General features: G+C 34.7%; 1 protein-coding gene across 1 annotated transcript; it reads right to left on the reverse strand.

Moving 5' to 3' along the window:
- Positions 1-6,308: 6,308 nt before the first annotated feature.
- On the reverse strand, positions 6,309-12,273 carry LOC122056215 (coatomer subunit epsilon-1-like). Its single transcript, XM_042618049.1, has 7 exons — positions 11,992-12,273; positions 11,810-11,893; positions 10,367-10,518; positions 9,643-9,778; positions 9,408-9,563; positions 9,194-9,273; positions 6,309-6,572 (listed from the first exon to the last, which is right to left on the reverse strand). Exons 1-7 carry the CDS (start codon positions 12,154-12,156, stop codon positions 6,479-6,481), a joined length of 867 nt encoding a protein of 288 aa, XP_042473983.1. The 5' UTR covers positions 12,157-12,273; the 3' UTR covers positions 6,309-6,478.
- Between the last annotated feature and the right edge of the window lie 4,936 nt (positions 12,274-17,209).

Raw genomic sequence — 17,209 nt, forward strand, 5'->3', positions numbered from 1 at the left:
GCTGGAGTTTCAAAGTGAAATGAGTGAGAGTCATGGTTATTATGTGCAACAAACATTTACAAAAGTTGACTCAGTGGTTTATCATGTGATGAAATTTCAAAGTTCTTCTTCCTCGAAACCAAGGGTACTTATGCATGACAAACAAAGGGATTACATATCTTGTAGTTGGACGAAATTTGAGTTTGAGGGCATTCTATGCAGACATATGCTAGCTTTTTTCGTATCAACCTAGTGTTTCATTTGTCTGATACATATATACTCAAACGATGGACATGAGATGTAAAAATTGGAGCAATATATACTTTGGAGGAGTAAAATTACATTAATGATCTAGATTCAGAAAGGTGTTTGATGTCGAGATACTCGAGGTTATCTTATAAAGCTTCAATATTAATTGATGATGCATCTTTGACTAATGAGGGGACAACCTTTTTGGATGAATAATTTGATTATATCTACAACAAAATTCAAGAGATGAATATTAGTAAAACATGCAATGATAGAAGTCAAAAGAAGAAATCTATGGATGAGGGCCTTGGTATTATTGATCCTTTTTCAGTAAGAACAAAGGGATGTGGGAAGAGATTGAAATTATCAAAGGAGAAATCAACCTCAAATTCTAGGCTATATCGTGGATGTGGACATCGAGGAGTGTCACATGACAAGCGCAATTGTCCAAATTGGCAACAAGGGGGTATGCGTCGATTAATGATGCATTTTTATTGTAATTTTACTTACAAACATAAATTTATTTCATTACATTTTGTAAATATGACAATGTGTCAATTATCAGATCGACTGAAGATACTAATCATAACATTGTTGACAACACGTATGAATCAGATTTGACATCTATAGCAGGTACTATTAAAATTTTAATATGTTAAATTATAGTGGTTCATTGAGAAAATGAAGTTAATAATTGTATTTATTGTTGCAAGTTCTAACAACATGCACTAGGATGTTTGTAATTATCTATAGTTGGTATTCATCTATTTCCTTTATTTGTATGTTTAATTGGTTTAGTGCACTAGATGGATGTTGCTGATGATGATTTCACTCAACAGCATGAAGATTATCTAATTTCAAGAAATACTTTGTTTCATAGATGATTTAAGAGCTATTGGTTGCTTTTCCAGGTGACCACTGATGGCGGGGCTCTTGATACAGATACAAACTCTAAACCTCCCTCTAGTAAGAATGATGAGAATGCTCTTGAGGAGGATACAGTAATGATTCATTGCACTATAGCTACATTTGAAGCAAAGGTATGATTAAAAACTTTCACATCCTTATTTGCATCCTTACATTTGAAGCCTATTCATTGTTTGGTGATATAATGGAAATTTAGGAACATAAACAACATGATCTCATATTATTAGAAAAGAATTTAGATATCTCCATAATGACATGATATTGTCTACTTTGGGCCTAGGCCATCATGACTTTGCTCTTGGGCTCTTCCAAAAGGCCTCATACCAATGGAGATATCTTTTCTTTTATAAATCCATGATCTTTCCCATGCGTTTTTAATATGGGACTATGTTTGCAACCTTGCAACCCCAACAATAATCTCATATTATTGCATCCCAGATTTTCTGTACAGGATATTATTTGACTTATGGTTTTCCACATATACTAAGCATAGGGATATTGAGGTTTTAATCTGAATTCTCATGTCAACCATTGGATATTGAGGTTTTCTGTAGAGGATATTCTAGTTTCCACGTAGTTGAGTATTTAAGGATCTTCCATTTATATATTCTTGAGTTTTGTTATAGGACTGTACTTTTTTTTTTTTTGCAGAAATCACAGACGACTGCCACTACTGGGCCTTCGAGTTCGCGGTCAGCACACAAAAACTACTGGAAGGAGGGGAAAAACTATTGATGTCTCTAAGAAGCAATGAGCTTGATTTTGTTTTATTTTCCATTGGATCTTTACTTCCATGTCATGTTTGCGTGGAGCTTGTAGCTTCATGTTGAGGACTTGATGGCATATTTGTTTCTCTTGATAATTTTAGATTCTCATATTCTGAAACTATTTGAGAGCAATGTTTATGTTGGTGATTTTCAGTGTTTAGTGCCGGTGTGTGGTTTTTTTTGATCAATTTCGATGTAGCTCGAGTGTTAAGTCCTTTGAGGCCTTCACTAGGTGTTCCGGCAACTGCCAGATTCAAGAGCCTTGAGGGGTTGGTTGGAATGGAAGTTGGAGGTTCATGGTCTTGGTTTGCCAGTTGATTGTGCTAATGCATTAAATCATGGAATGGATGCATTCTTGAGAAGGTTGATCAAGCCTTGCGTGGACCTTGCTAAAGCAAGGCGTAGTAGTTCGAATAGGATGAATCGAGCAGATAGAAGTATTTTGCCTAATATGAAAGCTCTATGGCAACCGCAAACATCAAGTGGGTGCTATTATACTTCTTCGCATGATTTCCAATTGGCAATGGTCATGGATCCTGATTTACTCGGAGGTGATTGGCCCCTATGACTCGAGAGAATGCGCCTACATTTTTCAGAAGGTTGAAATCTGACTCATTCATAGTGATTCCGAGCAATACAAGTTGAAGATCCCATTCCTCTCGAAGCTTTGAATAACGATGAAGCAATAATATGCATCTAATGTGTTCACAAGAGTGAGTGAAAAGGAAATTCTAGGCATCTGAATTTGTAAACCCACTTCATGGAACATGGCACAAGGGATAATGACATACACCTTCTCCTTTATAGGTTTGTGCTGATTTCTTGTGATAGATCTTTTACATCCTTATCAAATTAGGCTGTAAAAATTTCAATTGGAAAGAGCATTTCACAAAAAACTTTTAAGTCCATAGTGATTTCTGAGCTACCACACACCGACACTAAATGAAAATCACCAGTAGCTACGATATCATATCATTAATGGTGCACATGCATTTTATGCATATCCTTTTGGTAGCGTCACGTACACATGCATTATGCCACATGGAATAACATCTATCGAATAGACCTTTATCTATATAATGATAATCAAAAGATATCAGAAATAAAATATTAACAAACCAACCAAATTCCAAACATAACAAATGTTTCATAACATATTAAGATAACATAACATATGTTTTAAATTCGATACACCACTTGAAACACCATTGTTCAACTTGAACTCAAATTAAAAAAATAAAAAATAATACCAACAATAACAACAACTAGGAATTGGAAAGCTGCTCTATTTTTTTTAATGTATCCTTCAACTTAGTTTTTTTTCAGAGCTCAAAAGTTGTTTGTCTAAATTGAATTTGATCCCGAAGTTGAAGTTGCACATGATGAAATGGAAATTGGTGAAAAAATTTTATCCAAGTGCGCTTGAAAAGCTTTTTGTGTCTCCATTCTACATTTGTATGATTGATATATGGCGCCTTTAAAGCCAATAACTTGACTTGATGCTTCTATCCACGTTTCATAAATACCCGGATTATATCCAACAAATACAACATATGTTTTCCCCTACATTAAAACAATATTTAGAATTTTGTATAAATAAAATATTAAAACTTAAAATGAAAAATTTACCATTCGTCGATAAAAGGAAATGTTGTTTTGCAAATTTCCTACATAACTGATATGAAAAACATAATTGACAATAAATGACGGTATAACACAGAAGCAAAACAAAGATTCAAATCATGTTTTAAAATTTGCAACAAAACAACAAATTCATTAATTTAAAGATATTTCAACAACAAAAGCTTGGGGGTCTCTTTTAAAGACCAAGCATGACTCAATCCCCAAACACTACAAATTTGGTAAACAGATAACTAATTTCCAATAACTTTTTTCTACTGCTACAAAGTATAAATAATTCTACTGTGTTGTGTATTTCAAAACAGAAGCTTACATCTTATTAACTCTATAACTGTATATTTCAAAACTTCCAAAATTTTGACCACTAAAGAAACCAAATATTACTGATGTTTTTAAACCAGATTAGAAAGCACATCACAGGAAAAGCATGGTCTCACATGAGGTATTTAGTAAGTTGGTCTTATATGAGAATCCTATTTACGGTTATATTACTCTATGGATTGTGTACCTCCCTTGCATTCCATGCATGGTTATATTACTAATATCTAAATAAGTCAACACTTTAACAGACCATGCAAAACAAAAATCAAATAGAAAATATCACATTAACCAAAATTAGGAACTTATGTTTTACGTGAAGTTTACTGTCAAACCTTCTTTTGTAAAATAACTAGTAGATGGACATGAATATTGAATTGACATCGATCAATAATTTAGGAAATTTAAATATGATTTACATAATTTTACAAAGATTATATACAACCCTTCCCAACATATGAATTTGAAAACATTAATTTCAAAGAATCATAAATCAATTTATAAAAATAAGCTTTTACCGGCAATGAAGGGACGAGGATGATTGTGGAACCTAGCTTTGCAGCGCCTGTGAGAATATGTCGCAGCATCGAGGAGTTACGCAAGCTAGTGAGGACGACTTCGAAGAGGAGGACTGCGAGTTATGCTGCGCCTGTGAGAGGTTCCACTCCTTGCTGTGATTCTACACTTTAGATCGAAGAGATTCTGCAGGGAGGGAGGAAGAGGAGGCCTTCTGCAGGGACTCAGCGAGGGGGTCTCTGCAGTGAGTCTGGGCAGCGTCAAGAGGAAGAGGAGCTAGGGCATATCGTCGGGAGGAAGAGGAGCTAGGGCACAGGGAGGGGGTCTCTACGGCGAGTTGGGACAGCGTCGGGAGGAAGAGAAGCCAGGGCACAGTATCGGGAGTTGGGGCAGTGTCGGGAGGAATAGGAGCTAGGGCACAACGTTGGGAGGAAGAGGAGGGCTTCTGCAAGGACTCGGTGAGGGGGTCTCTGCGGTGAGTTGGGGCAGCGTCGGGAGGAAGAGAAGCCAGGGCACAACGTCGAGAGGAAGAGGAGGGCTTTTGCAGGGACTCGTGGCGAGAAGTAATTAACAAAACCCCTGTGACGCGGACTTGCCACAAGGGTAGTCCGCTGGTCCGCAAATTTTAGTCCATAGCGTAGCTTTCCTATATATATATATATATATATATATATATATAAACATTAAATTTATAGTGTAACAATTATAAAAATTGTAACTACTTTGTTTAATCATATTATAATAGCTATGAGTCCGTAGTGCTACAACGTGATTAAATAAATCACCACTTTATTTTAGCAACTACGGTTCCGTAGCTACTTCGTACCTGTTAAAACACAGACTTAACGTTATAATAGTTACAAACTCATAGCTGACAAAATTATAGCAGCTACAATTCATACTTAACATTATAGCAATTATGACTTTATAACTAGTACAATATGATTAAACAATTAATCATGTTGTAACAACTACAAGTCTATAGTTGCTAACACACATAGGGCTGTAAATGAGCTGAGCCGAGTCGAGCTTTGAGTTGTTCAAGCTTGTTTGATAAGATAATCGAGCCGAGCCGAGCTTAGAATGAACCAAGCTTTTGAAATGAGTGTTCAAGCTTGACTTGGTTTATTTTTTATGAGCTTGAGCTTGTTTGAAGCTTGGCTTGAGCTTGGTTCGTTTAGATGTTATCAAGCTCTCAATTCAAGCTTGGCTTGAGCTTGGCTTGGGCTTGGTTCGAGCTTGGCTTGAGCTTGGTTTGAGCTTGGTTCGTTTAGATATTATCAAGCTTTCAATTCAAGCTTGTTTGATTGTTTGAAACTTTTAATTGTTTGATTAATTATTAAGATTGATAATTTAAATTTATTTATTTTATTTTATTATTTATTTAGCATATTGAAAGAGTTTTATTAATAAATATGGTTCGTGAACATTGTTCACGAACATTGTAAATATTGTTCACGAACGTTAACGAGCTGAACACATATGTGTTCAAGCTTGTTTGTTTGGCTTAACGAGCTGTTCAATCTTATTTATTTAATTAATCTTATGTATATTGAACGAACATAAACAAGCTCTTACCAAACCGAACACTAAATTTGTTCACGAACGCTTGGTTCATTTACAACCCTAAACACACACTTAATGTTGTAGCAACTACGACAACGTGATTAAACTAATCACAATAATATTGTAGTAACTACGATTCCGTAATGATTACCATCCGGATTTAACTTTTGTCACTAATATAGTAAAAAAATAATTTTAAAAAATCTACTACAATTAAAATCGAGTTCGGAGTGTGTCTATATATAAAAGAAATTCTATTTTTATTAAACAAATAAAAATAGATGAATAGACCGATCAAAGTTTCGTGGTAAAATTCAAATCTAAAAGGCAATAACACATCCCAAGTAGGCAATTCAATGGTTCAATATATCAGGGAAAAATATTCAAGGACATAATGATACGCTTTAAGATATCTGACTAGTAGAGAACGAGCATTACAATCACAAAACAAGAACAAAAAGAAGGCGACAACAGAGCAGTGATCGAGTAGAATTCCACTAGAGCAAAACATAGAATCATGCGATGGATTGAACAGCTCTATCAAAGTTATCTTCAGCTGTTGCAAGGCGTTTAACAAGCATATGGTCCGGATGTAACAGCTTCAACTGGCTGCACGATCAAAGAAAAAGAGTATGAACAAGTAACATCTGGATGATTTGATAAATGGGAAAGATTTGCTCAAAAGTAATACAGACAGTTTCGACTCCATAAATGATATGGATTGCTCAAAAGAATTAACGTAAACACGCACAAACACAGGATTCTTCAAGATTTATCCTTAACATATACCTTTATAAATCTAAGTTTATCAATCATCATTAGGCCCAGAGGTTCAAGACGAACATACAACCTCACCAATAGATCACAGGAAGTGCAAGAGACACAATTGTTGAATGGTTTTGAAGAGATTGTCAAGTCCAATTTAGAGATCATTACTACTCCAATTTATACTTAAGTATAATCGGGTTCAAGTTTATTTATTAAAAGAATTAGCAATGCTTGAATTGAGCTTGAGTAAATACTCAAGCTCAAGTACTCAACTAGATGCAACTTCTGCTTACTAAGTTAAATCACACTTCAGAAAATGAAACCTAACTTAAAGGCAATCCAAAAAATGAAACCTATCTTTCTTAATTGTTTAAAAATAAGATGGACCATTCTAAACATATATTTTTTCCTTTTAGTTTATAAGACTGTTTACAAGTTTAAATAACATACTAATGCTAGTGCTCATATCAACTAGAAAAAATTATTTATGTAAGCCTAGTATGCATAAAATGCAATTATGATACCTATTTGAGAAAAAAATTAAGTAATGCAATTATGATCCTATTTGAGGAGAAAAAAAAACTAAGTACATGTATGTTGAAAACCTAGACAGGTCTATAAACAAATATATATAAATGAATTTGTCCGCACACATTTTTTAGGCATAATTTGTTGGTGCAGGAAGTACCAAATGATTGAACCTAAGTTTTGATTATAGCAAAGGGTTCAAAGTTAAGGTTTCTTGTTGTCTAATAAGTTGAACTGAGTGTGCAGGAAAGTCCTAAGTAATCTTAGGCAAAGGAAAGTTCTAGTTAAGGCTAGCTAGGTGGAAAGTCTGGTTAGGCAACGAAGTCCTGATCCGGGAGACTAGGCAAAGTCTTGGCGGGTCGAGGACGTTAGGCGAAATTCTAGGGTTGAGGACGCTAGGTGAAAATCCTTGGGGTCGTAAACACCAAGTGGAAGACTAGAGGGGTCCGGATTGGTCGTCTAGCATGAAGTCCCGATGTCTCAGACACTGAGCAAAAATCCAAACGGTCTGGAGGACTAGCCTAGTAAAAGGTAAATTCTCCTAAGAGCAGTAGGTGAGGACGCGTTCCCCGTTGAGGGAACAATATGCATCGGTTCGACCTAGGGTTTCACGAGAAATTCGAAAGTCAAAATCGGACAGTCCGGATATTGTCAAATATTTTTATTTCCATATTATTTTATTGTGCTAACTTTGTTTTACAAGATATATTTGGTATTTTGGACTAACATGTCTTCCAGGAAGTGAAATGCACAAAAGAGCCTCGGATGAACAGTGTTGAAAGACGCCTTCCATGTGGCTAAAGGCGCCTTCGGGTGGATGAACTTCGCAAATTGTGAAAGTTATCGACTTCAATACTATGGGAATAAAGTATACAGCTGGAGGCGTTTTCCATGGAGTTGAAGACGCCTTCCATGAGGTTGAAGGCACCTTTCTATAAAAGTCTTCTTCGAGCAAGAGCTTCAACACAACTTATCTTCGAGATCCTTCCCTTGCACGCTGCTCCAAAGACAATCCGACGAAGTCGTACTGCTGCTCCGACAACCGAAAGCAGGTCTCTTCGAATTCCAAAATTGTCGATATAATTTTGATTATAGTACTTTAATTGTATTGTTCTTGTACTTCATCTCTGTACTCTATTTATAAAGATTTTCTAAAACTATAGTGATTGCACAACGAAAGCAATCAACGATCACGAACATTGAGTAGGAGTAGTCATAGGTTCCAAATCAAGTAAACCTTTGGTGTTTGTGTTCTTATTTCTATTGTCAACTACACAACTCTATACGATTGTTTTACGCGAAAAACGTGAAAGCCACGAGTGTCATTCACTCCTCCCCCCCTCCCTCCCTCCCTCAGCGCAACAATCCTACATAATTCACAAGCTTTGATGTGAACATTGTTCATGAATATTAATGAGCCAAATTGTTCTGTTATTAGGATTGTTCACTGATTCATTCATTCAAGTTTATCAACTCATTGTTATGAACAAACATAAATGAGCTCTTATCTATGGGTATTAGGTAGCAATCTTGTTTAAGAATATCTTTTTTGTTCACATCCTCTAAGCCTTGAGAATTGGGAGAATTACCTTGATTATGTGACAACTCTGGTCCTCCAAAAACAAAAGAAAAGATTTGAGACAACTTAGAAGATTATTGAAAATGAAAGTCAAGATAATCACCACAAAACAATGCCTTTATCTCTTAGAATTTCTTTAATATTGTCTTTGTTACTTCAACTCGGCAGTCCCCCAACCAATGCTGACATAACACAAACCTGGGAGGGTATAATGTGTTGGAAACATATACCTACTTAACCCCACATTTCCACTAATAGAACAAATGATGCATCTAGATCCGTATCCATTTAAGTCACCCATAATCAAATCAGAGAAACATAGAATATGGTTGAGGAAAGGGTATCAATTGCTTACTTGAGAAATCTTGTGGAAGGCTTGCCTAGGTGAAGACTGCATACAACAAGGTTGGCCAAAGTCTCTGCATCCTTTGCATCCTGAAATCATAAATCTCATATTTTATAAACTGTATAGTTTGCAATGACTTAAAAATGGCATTATCATCCATCAAAATATAACTGACGAACTGCTTGATTGTGCAAGACAAATTTTAATAAATTTTCAAGTTTACCTTGTTTAGTGCTTCAAGCAGTAAGGACTCAGCTTCGTCAAAGTGACCCATGTGAATACAACAAACAGCCTTACCATTTAAAACCATTCCAGTCATCTGGTATTTCTCAGAGAAGTCTTGAAAAATCAGATAAGCTTCCTGTATCTTAGAACCACCCTGAAACACCAGATAATTGAGATGAACTCATGAAATCTGAATATCAGTATTTGCTGCAATCGTTAATAACTAGGCCTACCACTGCCAAATCTAACCACGCATTTGCAAGTTGGGTCAACGTATGATCCTCATCAATTTGTTGCATCATTTTAAGTTGTTTCTCTGCATAGTCTGACCTATGCATCTTAATGAATATTTGAACATTCAGTGCGTAGCTGCAAAAAGTATTAAAATTCAACCATACTTCAGAAACCAATAACAGATTAACTGCAATAAAAAAGCAGCATTGAACTAAAAGGATAGTCTAGTGAAACAAATTTCAGCTTTCACCTATGTGGAATATAAATTTCAAAATGTGACTGTTCAAATTCCATAAATCCAAATTTACTAGACTATTTAACATTCTAAAATTCGGTGTCAAACTCAATCTTGGGGAACGTATGAAGTAAAAAAAAAATGTATTTATATTAATCATTAACAAATAAGGTCATCTAATTGTCACAGCAAAATGTGTTAGATCCCAAAAAATTTAATAAAAAAAGGAAAAAAGAAAACATAATACACTCAGAGAGAGGTTTATAAGAAACAGAAATTCTTGATACGTATAGTAAATGGATCTGTAAATTTTCATGAATAAATTATGTGATTTCAAGAAAAATCATCATCTAGCAAATTTACCAAGAAGCTTTTAGTTTTGGGTGAAATAGAGAAGAGAACATAAGCTACAGGTTATAAAATCCATACTGAGAACCAAATAATCAAGATAAGCATATATTTATCTTTGGCTGAAAGTAGCTGCTCACAGTTCCATGGTTCCACCAGCATTGGTATGTTTCAGTGCCTCATTGTAGTCTTGTTCATGCATGTATATGATCCCGGCAATCAAACGAAGGACAGGATTGTTTCCTAGTGCAGCATCACTTAACCACTCTTGGATGCTCGAAATAGCAGCTTCCTAATTAACAAAAATAAGATATGATGAGAATCCATCAGGGTGCATTTATCATGATGAGGCATAGAAGAAATGATGAAATAACTCATTCCCCATATTCTGAGAAATCCTTGAACCTTAAATACATTTTGTCTCTCCAAACTAATCAATTGTAAAAAAGAAAAAAAAGAGAACGTTTTTAGGTCTACATAGAAAATCGATCCCTTGACATAGGGATTGCATCCGGATACTTAATGGCTTCAGGCAATAAGCCAGTGGCAAAAAAGGAAAACATTGCTGCCAATATTTTGAACCACCTCAAGAGCATCTTTAATGAGTTATTCTTCCCTGTGAATCCCATCCTTGTTTCGAAACTTCGCTTAATCCTTGCCTCTACTTTTACTATCATCCATTCCTCTTGCCACCAACTGATTTGGATACATGGAAATAGGGACTTGCTTACAGATAAAGTATCAGCGGAGAAAACTATGGATTTCCAACATTTGCACATTTTTAATAGATAAACACCCATATTAAAAACATTAGTCATAAAAAATTCAATAGATAGTTCAAAATTCTACGGTTAATTGCCAAAAAGATCACGACCAATATGAGTTTTGTCAATCCATAGCATCCTTTTACTTTGATCTATTTAGAGCATCCTATCAAGATTAGAACAAATATATACGCTTAACCTTTTCATACATAAACCTTTAAGTTATGACATGGCAATTAAATGTTGTAATTTTAATAAACTAATAGCTCTACTGATCCAATTTCCTCCATTCCAACTCCCCCACTGACAGTGCTACCTATGGTATTGGACATGATACATTACTTAGACTAAAATAATTATTAAAATAGCTTGTATTAAGAACAAATTCATATGTTGATTTAGTTGGGAAACAATAATTTGGTTTCATGTGAAACTATAAGCATATGCTCACTCATCCAGCAGATTTCTGCATTTTTTTTTTAAAATAAAAGTTGGCCACATAGTTCAGTTCATGATTAAGATTCAAAATCAAAATCTTAATACTTGTTAATACAAGTTTATGAGAAAAATCAGTAATTATATCTTATGTTGAGCATAATTTGTCGACAGAAAAAAAATGTAAAAGGCAAGTTCCTCTGTTTGTCAAATATTGCTATTTAGAGTTATAATCAGAAAGAACAAAAAAGGTCGAATAACACGACTATCATGGAGCCCCAAACCTCCCAGATCACAGGAAACGTGTCCGAAATGTATCAAATCAAACCTATCGAATTCAAGATCTGATAGACACATGAGAAGAAAGGAAGAAAAAACTCGAACCTTGCTTCCGGAGAGGTAAAGGGCGAGTAATTTGACGGCTTGGAGAGCAGTAGGTGCCGACGAATCGATCTCATTTATGACAAGCTGCAAAGAAGCAGAGATGCAATCAGAGATCCGAATCTTTAGGCAAATAAGAACAGATCCATAGGAGGAGAGTAAATATCACGAGGGGGAAGGCGAACCTTGTAGGATCCGATGCCGATGTAGGAGCGTTGGACGATGACATCGCGCTCGAGGGCGTCGTTGGCGGTGAGGTTTGGTATGTCGCTGCTGCTGATGGCGGCCTGGTAGGCGCCCAAGTAGAAGCTGTTGCGGAGGCCAAACAGAAGGTCGGGAGAGGCCGCCATCACCGTCGCCTGGAAGTTCTATTGCCGGCGGAGACCGAGACCGAGATCGGAGATCGAGGAAGTTGAGAGTGGGTTTCGCAATTGGCTCCTGCTTCGGTCATTTCGTAGTAAACAGAATGAATATAGCAAGAGAAAAACGGCCCAGTTAATGACCCATTTAGCATTGTGGTGCGGGCCTGCTGGGCCAGGGCACAACTTACTCATCACTTAACTTATTATAGCTTAGAAATTATAGATTTTGTTTTTTTTAAGTATTTATTTAATTCTCCATACGAATTTCACGCTGACAATAAAACTATTTTTCTTCAAAGTACGTTTTACCGCAAAAGACTTTTTGGTGGAAATTGTGTTAATTAAGGTGCTTTGTACAAAATGCAGTGTTAGGTAGGGCTGTAAATGAATCAAACGTTCGTGAATAAGCTTGGTATTCGGCTTGGTAAGAGCTTGTTTATGTTCGTTCAATATACATTAGATTAATTAAACAAACAAGCTTGAACAGCTCGTTAAGCTAAACAAACAAGCTTGAACACATATGTGTTCAGCTCGTTAACGTTCGTGAACAACGTTCGTGAACAATGTTCATGAACAACGTTCGTGAACAATGTTCACGAACAATATTTATTAATAAAATTCTTTTCAATATGATAAATAAATAATAAAATAAAATAAATAAATTTAAATTATCAATCTTAATAACCAATCAAACAATTAAAAGTTTCAAACAATCAAACAAGCTTGAATTGAGAGTTTGATAACATCTAAACGAACCAAGCTCGAACCAAGCTCAAGTCAAGCTCGAACCAAGCTCAAGCCAAGCTTGAATTGAGAGCTTGATAACATCTAAACGAACCAAACTCAAACCAAGCTCAAGCCAAGCTCGAACCAAGCTCAAGCCAAGCTCAAGCCAAACTTGAATTGAGAGCTTGATAACATATAAACGAACCAAGCTCAAGCTAAGCTTCAAACAAGCTCAAGCTCATAAAAAATAAACCAAGCCAAGCTTGAACACTCATTTCAAAAGCTTGGTTCATTTTAAGCTCGGCTCGGCTCGGCTCGGTTATCTTATCAAACAAGCTTGAACACCCCAAAGCTCGGTTCGGCTCGACTTGTTTACAGCCCTAGTGTTAGGAAGAAAATGAAATTGTCGATGGTACGTTTGGTTTGTACCGTTTTCATTTTTATTTTCTGGAAAATGTGTGTTTTCTAAAAAACAGAAAATTACTTTTTATCATTCTTTATTTTTCTAGAAAATGATAGTCAATTTTTTAGAAAACGCGCGCGAAAAACACAAACCAAACATCGTTTTTCAGAAAATATGTGTTTTCTAGAAAATGAAAATGAAAAACGCGCATACCAAACGCCCCTTATTTTTTTCAAGAAATAAAAAATCTGCATCATAACTAAGGCCAACTCGGTTTAGGATCCTATTATATTAGGATCCACCAAAATATATATATATATATATATATATATATATATATATATATATATATATATATATATATATATATATATTAAATATGAATATTAATTTAAAGATATATGAATTTGGATTTAAATATTTAAAATTATAATTAAAATAAATTTTAGTGAAGATTTTATCTTCATCAATAATTTTAATTTTTTATTATTCAAATTATATTTGATTAGTAATTTTTAATTTTTTAAATTTAATCAATAATTTTAGTTTTTTACGTTAAAATTATATTTGATTGATAATTTTTATTAAAATTTTGTTGATAATTTATTTTTATTTTTTATTAAAATTTACTTCATAATTTTTAATTTTTTAATGATAAAAATTTAATTTACTCATAAAATTAATTTTGGTTTATAAATTTAAAATATTTATTGATTATATTTAATTGATCTTTTTTATAGGGTTTAGAGTTTAGGATACTCTTATCACTGTATTAAGACTTTCTATCGAGTTCAAATTGATTAATAATTTTGTTTTAAAAAAAATAATAACTAAAATGTATATTAATAATATTATAATAATTTATTATTCATTGTCAAATTAGTTAACATAAAATATTATTTATTTTTTAAATTTTACTAATAAAGAAGTGAAATTTTACTAAGATAAAGTTATTCCTACATGGTCTAATTGGCCACTACTTCTAATTGCATAAATAAATAATTATTTGTCTCCGGATGGGTCTAGTAGCTAGCGCATGAGGTGTTGTCACAATGAGGTATGTGATTCGAATCTCGGCAAAGCCGAGATAAATACCTCCCTTATGTGCTAGTCACTATTCCAAAGGCTAGTAGGCTAGTAGTCGCCCGTGATTTACCTCCAACGTATTCGCCTTTTTCCACAATAAATAAATAATTATTTGAAATCATGAAAATGCCCACAATGAGGTCTGGGGTTCGAATCTCGGCAAAAGTCGAAGTAAATACCTCCCTTATGTGCTAGTCACTATTCCAAAGGCTAGTAGTCATCCGTGATTTATCTCCTCCGTGTTGGCCTTGAGACGGGTTGACGGGCGCTGGGGCAAGCATATTCGTCTTTTGCCACAATAAATAAATAATTATTGACAATCCATAATGAGGTTTGGGGTTCGAATCTCGGCAAAGCCGAGGTAAATACCTCCCTTATGTGCTAGTCATTATTCCAAAGGCTAGTAGCCGCCCGTGATTTACCTCTTCCGTGTTGGCCTTGGGACGAGTTGACGGGGGCGCTGGGGGCGAGCGTATTCGCTTTTTTTGCCACAATAAATAATTATTGACAAGGTATAAAATTGCCCTTTTAAATTGTACTAATAAAATTAAGAGGAGTGTATTCAATTAAGATTAAATGACTTTTATTGATTTTTTTTTAATGATAGACTTTTGTAGAGTTGATAGATTTTTATTGACTTTTATAGAATCTCATATAGTTGTAAAAAAAATTCCATGAGTTATATAGACGTTTTTGCAAGATTTTCATAAACATTTGTAAATTTTATGGAAACTTGTAGATTTAAGGGGTGTATTCAATCTTGGAAAAGCGTAGATGATCATGGTCTCACACGATATTTATTTTCGAATAAAACCTAAAATACCTAATTAAATTTATTTTTTTAATAAAATAATAAATAGTATACTTGTCCATAATTTTTTTTCTTCAACTTTTTATACTTTTATCTTATTTGGGCTAAAAACAAAGAGAGGATAACGTCTCAATTTGTAATTTTCTTTAAAAAACTTTAATAATATAATTTTAAATCCAATAATATTATAATAATTCTAAATATTTTTATTTACAAATTTGATCTAAATTATCATGAAATTGATCAATCCTTTAATTTGGTCAAATTTTTAATAAAGTGTTGAATTAATAAATTTGATTAGTAATAAAATTAATAATAATATTATTACTTTGATTAGTAATTATATTATTAAAATAAATAAATATAAATATATAAAATTTATTTAAGAATTTTTAAGATTTAAATAAATTTTATAAAATATTTTTAAGGTCTAATTTTATTAGACTTTATTAAATTATCTATTAAGTTGAGAATTAATTTGATTTATTAATATATATTTTATATTAAAACCTAATGTCTCAAGTTTCTCTTCCCTGTATACACAACGTCGCCGTCCAAATCTACTTCGACCTCGACCTGCTCACAAGTAGCCAACGGAAGCATTACCGACCGCCTCAAATAATTTTTCTATTTATTTTCCTCCTTTCCGACGCACCGCAAACTTCACCTGATGACACTCCTCATTGTTTCCCATTAGGAGCAACCAGAGAAAATTCTACGCCTGTAGCCTGCCGTCGTGAGCACCGACGAAGAAAAGGCTGCAAGCGACTGTGATTCCATTCCGACCGTTTCGATCCATTATTTTGCCGTTATAATATTGGAGAACGACGTTTCAAAGGGTTCTTAGCTTTGCATGATATGCATACTGAGAGATTGATATAAGCCACCAAGAGGTTGAACAGGATAGAACCTTTTAGATTAAAGAAATAATCAAAATCGAGGAATGAGAAGAGAAAAATCTTATTCGTAAAAAATTAAAATGATTTGAAATCGATAAAAATTTTAAGGGTGAGGAGAAAACATTTTATTTTATTTTTAAAGTTATACCAAGTATTTTGGAGAGAGCTCTTATTGATAAAAATTTATATCCAAGAAATTCTAAAAGAATCCATGAAATTCTATTAAAACTTTGGATATCAAAATTTTTTCATAAAGTTAAAAAAAAATCAAATTTGAATACCACTAGATTTCTATAAAATTTATAAAAGTCAATACACCTAGATTTTAAATCCATAAAAGTAATTCATGTTGGTGCAACATCCCTCAGGTCAATGTTGACCTGGTTGACCAAGCTGAGTCTTGGTTTGAGTTTAGATGTTTGACAATAAGAAATTGGTTGAAGAAGAGTCAAGTAGGTCAAGGTTGACCGGATACTTGACTGGGAAGTCCTAACTGGGATGTTAGGTAGAATGGAAGTCCTGGTGAGTGAAGCCAGGCAGAAGAAAAGTCCTAGTGAGTGAAGCTAGGTGAAAGTCCTGGTGAGTGAAGCCAGGCAGAAGAAAAGTCCTAGTGAGTGAAGCTAGGTGAAAGTCCTGGTGAGTGAAGCCAGGTGAAAGCCCTAGTGAGTGAAGCTAGGCAGATGGAAAACCCTAGTGAGTGAAGCTAGGTGAAAGTCCTGGTAAGTGAAGCCGAGGAAAATCCAGATGGATCGAGGATGATCGGACATCCGGTGTTGGGAAGTCAAGTAGGTCAAAGGATTGATGGATACTTGGCACGAGGAAATCTGAGATAGGGATTGACCGGACATCGATGGAAGTCCAGTGGGTCAAAGGATTGACCGGACACTTGGTGGGAAGTCCTAGCAGGTGAAGGAGTGACCGGATGCTAGGCATGATGTACCAACAGTCGAGGTTGACCGGATGTTGGTTTGAGAGGCTTGGGACTTGGTTTTGGGCAAAATCCAAGTCTGGATCGATCGATGGATCGATTCAGAGATGGATCGATCGGTGGATCGATCCTCCTAAGCGGGAGAGCCTCGGATCGATCCGTGGATCGATCAGATGTCCCAATCGATC

The sequence above is a fragment of the Zingiber officinale genome, chromosome 3B (assembly GCF_018446385.1).
Source record: "Zingiber officinale cultivar Zhangliang chromosome 3B, Zo_v1.1, whole genome shotgun sequence".
Taxonomy (NCBI): domain Eukaryota; kingdom Viridiplantae; phylum Streptophyta; class Magnoliopsida; order Zingiberales; family Zingiberaceae; genus Zingiber; species Zingiber officinale.